At 45.4% G+C, this 11205-nt stretch overlaps 2 protein-coding genes across 3 annotated transcripts; both read left to right on the forward strand.

Annotated features, from left to right (window-relative positions):
• Positions 1-4862: 4862 nt before the first annotated feature.
• mrpl21 (mitochondrial ribosomal protein L21) lies at positions 4863-8324 on the forward strand. Its single transcript, XM_062471124.1, has 7 exons — positions 4863-4990; positions 5271-5331; positions 5631-5716; positions 6221-6384; positions 6540-6592; positions 6782-6885; positions 8158-8324. The coding sequence occupies exons 1-7, from the start codon at positions 4894-4896 to the stop codon at positions 8220-8222; spliced, it is 630 nt and encodes a 209-aa protein (XP_062327108.1). The 5' UTR covers positions 4863-4893; the 3' UTR covers positions 8223-8324.
• A 144-nt stretch (positions 8325-8468) lies between these two features.
• On the forward strand, positions 8469-11036 carry LOC134028040 (ras-related and estrogen-regulated growth inhibitor-like). 2 transcript variants are annotated; one of them, XM_062471351.1, is made up of 5 exons: positions 8474-8567; positions 8742-8809; positions 8969-9025; positions 9197-9270; positions 9573-11036. In XM_062471351.1, exons 3-5 carry the CDS (start codon positions 8971-8973, stop codon positions 10110-10112), a joined length of 669 nt encoding a protein of 222 aa, XP_062327335.1. In that variant the 5' UTR covers positions 8474-8567; positions 8742-8809; positions 8969-8970; the 3' UTR covers positions 10113-11036. The 2 variants fall into 2 exon arrangements, with proteins under 2 accessions (XP_062327333.1, XP_062327335.1); XM_062471349.1 differs by having other exon boundaries at positions 8469-8809.
• The last annotated feature ends 169 nt before the right edge of the window (positions 11037-11205 follow it).

The following is an 11205-nucleotide window of genomic DNA, read 5'->3' on the forward strand; positions in this document are numbered from 1 at the left end:
CCTACCGCTCCTCATTTATAATCTCATTCAAAATTTCACATCCAGAGGAGAGAGGAAAGGAGAGAACACGAGAGAGACACGAAGAGGACACGATGGGGAGGAGAGGAAATGAGAGGAGGGGGAGGAGAGGAAAGGAAAGATAGATGAAACTGGCTGTTTCTATTCAAGTGATCTCAATCTCCTGGTGATAAATAATTCAGACCAGAGATCTAATGGGGGTTGATACTGTCACCATGCTGCAATAACTCAGTTCTACACACACACATACACACACACGCACACACATTACTTACTGTTCACAATTCTTACTGTTTGTGTCTAAGATCATTTTGCAAATCATTGTCCTTAGAAATAAAAAAACCTGTGTGTGTGTGTGTGTGTGTGTGTGTGTGTGTGTGTGTGTGTGTGTGTGTGTGTGTGTGTGTGTGTGTGAGTGAGTGTATGTGAAAATGTGTGTGTTACATCAAAGCAGGGAATGTGAAAGTCAGTCTGGCCTAGTTTGGTCATTAACTGGTTGTAAGGAAAATCTTGGAGACTAAATATAGCTCACACTCACTGTAGAACTGGTCCACCATTGCTTTGCCCTGCTTTAAGATGATGAGAGGTAGAGGAAACCTGAGGGATGTGCAGTAACCAAGTCAACAAGGAGAAGTGAGAGAGCAGGATTAGTAACACACCACTGAACGTACCTGTCAGCTTTGGAAAGAATCCTTCAAAAGTTGTTTATATTTAGTCTTAATCTGCTGTGTTCTCCAGCCTGTCTTCATGTTGCCTCTGTCCGCTCTCCTCATCTTAATGCCACAACAACTGACGTCTTATGCTTGTATTCTGTTTTGCTGTCACTGACAGACAACACACAGAGTGTGTGTGTGCGCTTTCTGTTAAAACCCTTCAACAGAAAACACACACACACACTCTGTGTTCTAATCAGTACGGTTGTGGTTGTCCTGGATACCTTAATAAGGACATGTCAACCAGACTGTCTGCAACAGGAAACACACACAAACTAAAGGGTGTGTTTTATAATTGCAGTTTCCATGGAAACAGCATAAATCAAACCTCTCATGCACGCACAAACACACATACTGTACATACGGACACACACACACACACACACACAGTGTGTATAAGTTTGGCAATACACTGGCTTGGACATTGGGGATGATGATGAGGATAAGAATAATGATGTCTGGAGAACACACCTATTCCAGACTAAGTAGCAGAAAGGAGGACACAGATGGAAGACCAGAGGAAGAAATAAAAGAATGTTCTGGATAAAGGAGATGGAAAGAGGAGAGAGTAAAGAGAGGGATGGGCATTCTCACATCTAAGACTTTGTCTTTTCTCAAGGCCAGTGAAGAGTGCAGTTCTGCAACGGTATTGGCTCGGTGTGTGACTCACACATGCTTCCCCTGGGGCTCTCTGATAGGTTGTGTGGCCACCTGGGGTCTTCTGATAGGCTGTCTGGAGAGCGTGCTCTGTTCTGCTCTGTCTGGCTGATGGCTCCTGACAGCAGGAGTCTCCACGCTGCTGCACATAGTCTGAGCAGCTCGGCCTGGGACGTAGCAAACTCAACACACACCAGACATGTGACCTCACCCACCCCCCTCCTCTCCCCTCTTTTCATCTCCTCTCCCTTTTACTCCTCTCCACACCACTCCCCCCTCCTCTCCCCTTCCCTCTCCTCTCCTCTTCTCACCCCAACAGTCCACTCGTTTACTGTCGCTCTCATTCAGACAAAACGAAAACAATCACTGGACTTAATGAGAACAGTCTGGAGCGTTTACACTTCAAAGCTGGCCGTGAGCATGTTTAATGAATGTCATTCATCTCTCTAGATGAACATAGTCAAAGTCATTCATCCATCAGTTTTGACATAATGGGGTGTTTGATAACTCACACACACACACTTTCTCTCTCACACAAACACTCACACAACACACATTCAGATTTGGCTGTGCCATGGTGATAAAATTACTCTAGGAATAACTTTCTCTCTCTCTCTCCCTAACTCCTTCCCTCCAGAGAGAGAGAGAGGCAGATAGAGAAGCTCTGTTGTGACCTCCAAGAGCCACCATAGGAATATGTCTTCTTTTCATCTCTGCACACACACTGCCGCTCTTGGTGTATGGGTGCGTGTGTGTGTGTCTGTGTGTGCGTGCACATATGCTTCTGTGTGTACAGTGCTTCTGTCTCCTGGGGGATCAGGGTTTGTTTCATAAAGAGTATTTTTAGAAGAGAGACCTAGTTAAAGAAGCTTGTTTGCTTCAGTAGAAGGAGAGTGACTGTCATCCTCCACACCTATCTCCTGCTCTCTGCGCCGGGAAGGAGCTCTCTGGGGAATAGGATGGCTCTGATATAGCAGTCCCAATAATTATATTACAATTGCACACTGCAATTACTGCACACACATACTCGTCTTTCTTCTTCCCTCTCTTCTCCTTCTCTCTTTTCTCTGTCCATCTCTTTTCCTGAGAGCCCAATTATAGCTGACAGCAACAGCTCTCTTCTCCACTTCTCTCATGGTTCTGACATGGTCAACTAAATGGAAGCAGCTGGTTCTTGAAGATAGTCACACGTTCTGGAGGACATTCCAGCTATGCCTCTTACTCTATGATCATCCCTCCACCCCCCCCCCCCCCACTCCTCTCTCATGGTTCTTCCCCTGCTGCCTCCACCACACACTTGCTCCCTTCCTCCCCCTCTGTGTCCCCCTATCCCCCAGGTGTTTTTGCAGTAATGGGCCATCTGTTTGTCGCTGTGGCAGGGGACCTGGTCTGTGGCAGTTTCTACATCGACAAGTCTGGCAGCCATCTTCCAGACCATTTACACCTCCTTGCAGCGGGGGCAGGGGGGTTAGAGGACAGATGAATGAGAGGTGGAGGAGAAAGAGGTAAGATAAAGACAAGGGGAGAGACCCAGGACAAATAAGAAAGAATAAGACAGAAAAGAGAGAAAGATGTGGATGAGTATCGTGCAGGATAGTGTCTCAGAGAGAGCTGCGAACGTGACCTTTATTGATTGGACGAGGTGCGAATGGGCTGCAAAGAGACAAGGACAGGGGCTCTGAGGCCAGAACCCAGGTGGCCAATCAGGGAGCTGACAGTGTTAACAGGCGTGGGGGAATGGGTGGAGTCAGTTAAAGCACTAGAGCATCCTCATCCACCTCTCTCTATCTCTCTCACCATAAACGTGCTGTTGCTAAGATACCAGACCCTCTCACTCCCACACAATCCTAAAGCAAGCTCATGCCTCCAACCCCTCCCACCCCCTCTCCCCCACGCACACACACACACACTACCTTTCATATGTTTTAGCAACAGCATCCTGTCATGGAAGTACAAAGATGGAAAGTACAAATAGAGACACACACTCACAAAAACACATCACACACATACATGCACACACACACACACACACACAGGCACACATTTGGGCATCCTCCTTAAAAGCCAGGAGGCTTGGTGGCTAGGATATCAGTCTCATGCTGGTCCAGCATATGGCTGTCCTCAGAAATCCAATATCACACCACGCACACACATAAACACATGCAGTCCTGGAATTCTAACTCTCAATTATTCATGGGACCTTGTGTGTGAGCCTGTGGGTGTCTGAGGTTCAACAAGCCTGGAGGTCAATGTAGAAAAACATGGCTACTACACAGTTACTACACGCCTACGCCACAGCTACTACACGGCTGCATCATGGACTAAAAATCACAGATACACCCACACACATAAACATTCATGCACACACACAAACAGATACACACCAATACATTCCTGTGATGACTTAATGTGTCATAACTTCCAAGAAACAACAAGCACAGCAGGAGGTGTGAGAAAGAGTGAGGGGTGGAGAGAGAGAGAGAGAGAGAGAGACAGAGAGGGGAGAAAGAGAGACAGGGATGGAGAGATGAGAGAGACCAAGATATTATGGGAAGGAGAAAAGGATGGGAGGTGGAGGGAGAGATGAAAGTTGTGTAATTAGTTTGAGAGAGAAGAGAGAGAGAGCGAGAGGGGGGGGGGGGGGGGGGGGCTGGTGTACTGAGAGCAGTGACTCAAGCCCTGATGCCAGATTTCTCAGATCTCTCCTGAGCTGGTCTCTGTTGGTTACTCTCAAATCATCTGTAGTCTCTCCATATCAAGGTGCACTGAGCTGTTCCCCTGACTACCCCATCGCCTTCTACCTCACCCTGCCCCTTCACGTTATATTGAAAACACAGCTGAATAGACCTGGCTCTTGTGGATACACTGCACCAGGCCCACTGGCATATTTTGTACAAAGACAGAACAGAAAGATGCGGTGTTACAACGCCACCCAGTGACAGGAAAAAAATATTACACATGCACACAAAAAAAATATTTAATTCAAATTCGATTCATTTAAATGTGTGTAATACTAAACACTGTAAAGGTGAAATTGAATGCAATCCAAAACATGTTTTTATTGCAGGTGCTCTGTTACTGTGGGGTAAGATCCCCATATGTGTGTGTGCGTGTGCATGAGCGTGTGTGAAGGGTGTAGGGTGTAGGTGCAATTGTAAGAAGTGGATTGATAGAAGTATATCTAGTGTTGTAATCCTATATTTAATTGTATATGAAATTAGGCCGAGACACCTTGAAGGAAGTAGTTGCAGGGAGACGGCAGAGGGTCGGTGTGAGAAAGTGTTCCCTTCCACTCAATCTTAATAACTGTTCCGTCTCGGGTTTCTCCTTCGTGTATTTTAAACAGAATTCAAAAACAATTTAACAAATATTTTAATTAAACTTGTGGTTTTCTGCCAGTTAAAATTAACATAATAGTGACACACATTTTTGAATATCATCCTGCTCTGGTTTACATAGTGTGAGGATGGACATTTTAGTGACACCAAACACACTAGTCGGAAAGATGGCGGTGACTTTGAGGGGTGGATGTGTACAACTGCTGAGAACGTGTCGGAGCTTACAAAGTCAACATGTTCATGTTCCCGTTATTAATCAGATAGGTGGGTAGTGGTGACATTTACAAATATGTGTTTAATTGATTATTTGTGTGGTAGCAGGTTACTTTAACTGTATTTGAGTCCTATGTCCTGGAAGCTAACCAGTGCTAGCCAATCGTAGCTAGCTTTCTGCTGGCTAACATAACCTGAGGTGAACGTAATCTCATAGGAAGAGAGTCATTTAAAAGATGAATACAGCTGGCTAGGTAACATTACAGCGCCCTAAGGCTAACACGGCTTACAGACCGTTTGCTCACTGTGGGTTGTCTCTATGTTCTTTCAGGTGTCCAGTTCCCTGCGCTAGTACGTCATTGCAGTTCTCAGAGCGTTAAGTTGCCATCGAGGTAATGATGACGGAATCGTGTGTGTGAACTAATAACTACCTAATCAAATTACGACCCAATCGAGTTGCAAGGTGTCTATGATATTCATACATCTGTGCCCATTTTAGTCTATACACGCCTTCTCTCTCTCCCCTCTCTCTCTATCTTGTCTTGCTTTCTCACGTCATGCACACACAGATCCCACTTTATTTTTTTGTTGTAGCTCTGACAGGTTTCCCCTGACGTGATGTGATTGGTTGACAAGAAGATGTTGTGGTTATTACCCAGAGTTAATTGGTGTGGGTTTCCTTCCTGAATAGAACAGTTCCAGAGACGTCCCTGTCCAGACCACCATGGCCTGAGTTGACCCCCATTGACCCTGAGGAGCAGAGAGAGCAACACGCAGGTCTGAAGCGCACTGTCACACACACACACACACACACACACACACACACACACACACACACACACACACACACACACACCGTATGCACAAAACAGATTGGAGACGTTCACTTTATGTTCTGTAAAGTTCTGGCTTGTCACACTTATCACATTGTCCAGTAAATCTAGGCAACGTTACAATATAATGTCGTTTTTGTAACAAAGGTGTATTGTAACCCCCAGCATGTAAAAGTATCCTGATACCCCAGTATTAGGCTTCATTCCACATTGTATGTGTGAGTGGTTCTCTCATTACACTTTATTGGAGATGCTGGCCGTGGGATATTGTTGTGTTCTAATGTACTGTTAGTGAAACACTGAAACGCAACCCTTGTGGTGCTAACATACTATAGCCTCGACGTCTGCATCTGTTGTGTTTTAAATCTCCTTTCTGTCATATATCTGTCAATCACTATTCCTCTTCCTGTCTGTCTGCCATAACTCCTCCTCTTCCTGTGTCCTGCAGCGGTGGTGCAGAAGGTGAATGGCGTGCTTGCCCAGGGTGATCTCGGGAGGTTGTTTGCGGTGGTGCACTTCGCCAGCCGCCAGTGGAAGGTGACCAATGAGGACCTGATCCTCATAGAGAACCACATAGAGGCCGAGTGTGGGGACAGGATTCGGATGGAGAAGGTGGGTCGACCACATACACAAATACATACAATAGAACCAGTAACAGTTGGTTGCTTTGGTGATAGCTTGTTCTAATTCTAAGTACCCAAATGGGGTTTGTGTCTATAGAGTCTTCATTGATTAATAAAGTGTTATCTTGTCTGTCTGCTGTTCAGGTGCTGATGGTTGGAGGAGAAGACTTTACTATGATTGGCAGGCCACTTTTGGGGTATGCTGCACATGCACACGTAGACACACACATCTCTATCCTTAGCTACAGGTGCTACTGATATGCAGGTAACATATCTATCTTACAATGTAAAGATGCATGTGTTACCCACAATATAATGTTCTAATTGATCTTACTGGTAAATAGATGCTGACTAATCAGTCATCTCCCCCTCATGCCCTCCCGCAGCAGAAACCTGGTCAGAGTGGAAGCTACGGTGGTTGAGAAGACAGAGTCCTGGCCCAAAGTTCACATGCGCTTCTGGAAGAGACACCGCTTCCAGAAGAAGAAAAGTAGGTTCCATCTGCTGCTGTCAGGGGCGTTATCTACTATAGACTGACATGTTCTCAGCCTATAACCACTGTTGACTTTATATATAATATTGTATGGACTACAGAAGGTATCCCAGACAGTGATTCATTAGGAAAACGAATAATATTGATGCGCTTTGTCATTTGATATAATTGAGGGCTTAGTCATTAGCCCCTTTTATTCAGTGTTCTGGATGAGATAGACAGGTTGGCACAGCGCTAGGTGTCGAAACAGACTGTTGTCTCGAACTAACTAAGCCTGCTGTAATGATGTCTGCCTGGCCAGCTGGCTCAATGTCTGTATGTGTACTTTGTCTAACTTCCATTTTGAAACCACAGTGTCTGTCTCTGCCTGCCTGCCTGCTTGCATGTCCATCTGTCTGCCTGTCTGCCTGTATCTATCTCTACCTGTCTGTCTGCCTGTATCTATCTCTGTCTGTCTGTCTGTCTGTGTCTGTCTTTCTGCCTGTATCTATCTCTACCTGTCTGTCTGTCTGTCTGCCTGTATCTATCTCTACCTGTCTGTCTGTCTGCCTGTATCTATCTCTACCTGTCTGTCTGTCTGCCTGTATCTATCTCTACCTGTCTGTCTGTCTGCCTGTATCTATCTCTACCTATCTGTCTGTCTCTGTGTGAAGGCAGAGAGCTGAGTGTGACCATGCTGTTTAGTTAGATTCTGTTTATAGTCTGAATCAGTGACCTACATTTCTCCTAACGTGCCAATTCCACTGTGTTCAGGTCTAATACAGTCAACACGATCAGAGCATGTGGACAGGAGGACATTACTCATTATCATTACTACCCCAAATATCGATTCATTTTTACCTATTTCAAATCACAACTCAAAACACATCTCTTTACTACTGCTTATTTCACTTAATGTAATTTGCACTGCTTCCTTCTGTTGTTTTTAATGTTGTTTTATTCTGAATTTTTCTGCTTTTAATGTTTTTTGTACCTCTGTATACGGTGTCCTTGAGTGCCGAGAAAGTCGCCTTGGAAAATAAAATGTATTATTATTATTACTCAACACTTGATAGACAGAGGGATGGAGAGAGAGAAAGTGGGAGGGGTGGGAAAGATAGGCTGAGGAATTGGAAGAGATAAGGGATTATTAAGAAAATGATTATTAGAAAAATATACATACAATACTATCATGTTATATCATATATTATATGTTTTATCAGTGATTCTAATGTATCTAACTTGTATGTCTGACTAATGGTTACTCCTGTCCTTTCTCCTCTCCTCCAGTTGTTATCCAGCCACAGACCATCCTAAGGATCAACTCCATAGAAGTGACTCCTATGCTCTCATGATTTCAGTTTCTGTATTTCTCTTTGTAAATATGCTTACTCACTGTGCTGAAATTAACAAATGGTTTGTGACAATTATGAAATAAAGTTTTCCAAAAGTGTTTACATCTGCTTTGTCTCTGTTCTTTTTGTTTTGTTTTAACAAAGTGTTCAGTTTGACTGCTCTGTGATCAACCATTTTGACAATTGAGGAAGTGCAGAAAACGGCTTTTTAGGCAATGGAGAGAGAGGAGAAGGTATGAGTGGAGACAGACCAGGGAGTGACACTAACATGATGTTGCTGAGCTGTCTCGTCTGAGAGTGAGGAATCTGAACCCACTGCCAGTAAAGGAGGAAACGCAACTAAGTGTGAGTTATGTCAGAGCTCTTGCTATCCTCTCTGACCGGAGACCCGCAACCTGCCACTCCAACTATGAGTGGGATACGAACTGTTTCATGGATAGTTCTATAGTTACCCGTTTTATCGTCAATGGACAAAGAAACCATGACCACAAACTTCGGTTTATCTAAAACGCTTCGCAGATCGGGCAGTCACCCATCCAGGACCGTCCGGATTGTGATATTGGGCCAAGCGGCAGTCGGTAAAACCGGTGAGCAAGCAAGGCTGTCGGATAAAAGTTGAAGTTTGCATTGAAAAAAACTAAAATATGTTCATACGGTCTATTGTGATTCATGCATGGTGTATATAATTGATAAATAAATTAGCCTACATGGTTGACTAAACTTTTTACACGAATTTGGTTTTGCAGCAATGGCTGTGCGATTTATCACTAAAAGATTCATCGGAGAGTACGATCCAACACTCGGTAGGTGAGGGCAGCCCGATTGTAAATAATTAGTGAAGCGGTCACTGTCAAATTAAAACCTTTACCATGAGGGCTACTGTTTTGATATTATTAGTCATTCATGATAGGCCTAAATCAGATAATAACGATCAATAATGTATTGATTCCCATTTGTGTGGCACGTGTCTGCAGAAACCATATACAGACACGAGATGTGTATCAGCGGAGACGTGGCGCAGTTTGAGATACTGGACACGGCAGGACAGGTAAGGGTTCAATGTCCTGTGGTAAACCATTGGAGATGTAGCAGAGATGGTTAGAAGACACCCATGGTTCCGCATGGCCGCACACGCACACTTAATATCATTGTTTGGCATTGGAGACACACACACAATTAAACTTGTATCTGTAAATGGAGAACCCTGTTCAGACTGGTGTTGTTCACAAATGAGACCTGACCATATTACAAGCTGAAATCTACTTAGCTGCCTCCTTAATGACTTAACATCCGTGATGTTTGTGTCAGTCCAGCTGAGAGTTGTTTGTTTGTGTGTATGTTTGTGTGTAGGAGGAAGATGCCCTCCTGATCGAGGAGAAGATCCGCTGGGGAGACGCTTTCCTCATTGTCTACTCTGTAACGGACCGCTGCAGCTTTGATGAGGTCATGCGTCTCTGCTTCTTGGTTAACCACACCCATGCCAGTGGCGGTCGCCGCAGCGGCCTAGAGGCCCGCCCTCCGCCCATGGTCATAGTAGCCAATAAGAAGGACCTGGCATTTGACCGCATGGTGACCAGGGAGGAGGGGGAGGGCCTGGCACGGGGGCTGAAACTGCCGTTCTGGGAGGTCTCGGTGCGTGACGGGTGGGAGGAGACGGCAGCTGTGTTCCAGGCCCTCTACGCAGACGTGCTCCAGCAGGGGGACTCCGGTCCGGCCTCCTTCCGGCGAAGGGGCGTGTCTAAACTGTTGGAGAAGATCCCTAGAATCAGCTCCGGACTGCCCGCTGCCCCCGCAGGAATCCCTGGCCCTCCCCCTCGCAGCCTCGGCCCCCCAGGGCCCCCCTCTCGCAGTTTCAGCCTCAGCTCCTTCAGGGACTTCCTGCCTGACTGAGGAGGAGGGGGGAGGGAGGGGGTCTGCTTGACCAAATGAACAGTAGTTGAGGACATAGGAAAGGAGGAGGGGGAGAGAAGATGGGTGAGGACTCCAGCGGATGGGTGTGACTCTGAACCATACACTGGAGGGTAAACTGAATTGATTCAAAGGATGGACCAATGACAAGCCTGTATCTGTAGCCTTGATGTTTTCTTCAGAGGTTGTGATGGTATTTAAGATTATGAGACACAATATTATTAGACAAAAACATGAAATGTACCATAACTAAACCTCAGCCACCATTCCTCATCTTGATCTAGACATGATACCTTAATCATGTTAGATACCAGAGATGCTGTCTTCACTGGCTATGTTGTGATAAGGTAGGAATTCCTAACATGCAACAAATTAAGAATGCAGAGTTTCCTGGTCCTGTCTCATGTTTTTCATAACAACAACTGAAAACCCAACAAATTATACTTATTACTCATCCAGCCCTGCAATCTGACAGTGTCACTATTAGGACCACCTGCCTCAGAAAAGGCTGCTTGTTTAAGTATGTTTGATGTGCTGGAGAGGGACAGGGGTGAAGGAATGTGCTATGTGTTGGCTATACTTATTTAATGTGGGGTTGGTTTGTGTGTGATGTAGGGCACACACGGGGGGATCACATGTTTTCTTGTGAGGATAGGACGTACTGTATGTAGTGTGGAGGTAAGGTGCGTGTGTGTGTGTGCAGTTAGAGTACTCTGGATGTGTGTGTATGGTGGTAGAGGACCATTGAACCTACCAGAGTTCTAGAGGTTACTGTTTCACCCAAGCATGGAGGAAAGATTAGACTGAGAAATCTGGAGACCCTGAAGCCTCGGGGACCCAGACACCTCCCGCTGGCGCCCCCTGCTGGCTTTTCACCATGACATGTTGTTTAGACCAAAACACAACATACAGGAAAGGAGAGGAACATAATAATTGGTCATGCGGATCAGAACAGGTGAGGGGATGAAGGGATGGGGTGTTAGGGGTTGTGTGAGAGGGATGGGGGAGGATGATAAAGAAGGTAAAGAAAGTAGAGAGAGATGGAGAATGAGAGAAATGGTCTAAAAAGATACAG

This window comes from Osmerus eperlanus, chromosome 10 (genome assembly GCF_963692335.1).
Source record: "Osmerus eperlanus chromosome 10, fOsmEpe2.1, whole genome shotgun sequence".
In the NCBI taxonomy this organism is placed as follows: Eukaryota; Metazoa; Chordata; class Actinopteri; order Osmeriformes; family Osmeridae; genus Osmerus; species Osmerus eperlanus.

Bases quoted from the DNA above. Each gene is read 5' to 3' on its own strand.
- mrpl21 (XM_062471124.1), top strand. From the start codon at position 4,894: ATGGCGGTGACTTTGAGGGGTGGATGTGTACAACTGCTGAGAACGTGT. The intron at 4,991-5,270 runs GTGGGTAGTGGT...ATGTTCTTTCAG, and splicing joins TCCCGTTATTAATCAGATAG to GTGTCCAGTTCCCTGCGCTA. The intron at 5,717-6,220 runs GTCTGAAGCGCA...TGTGTCCTGCAG, and splicing joins GCAGAGAGAGCAACACGCAG to CGGTGGTGCAGAAGGTGAAT.
- LOC134028040 (XM_062471349.1), top strand. From the start codon at position 8,689: ATGGACAAAGAAACCATGACCACAAACTTCGGTTTATCTAAAACGCTT. The intron at 9,026-9,196 runs GTAGGTGAGGGC...ACGTGTCTGCAG, and splicing joins AGAGTACGATCCAACACTCG to AAACCATATACAGACACGAG. The intron at 9,271-9,572 runs GTAAGGGTTCAA...GTTTGTGTGTAG, and splicing joins TACTGGACACGGCAGGACAG to GAGGAAGATGCCCTCCTGAT.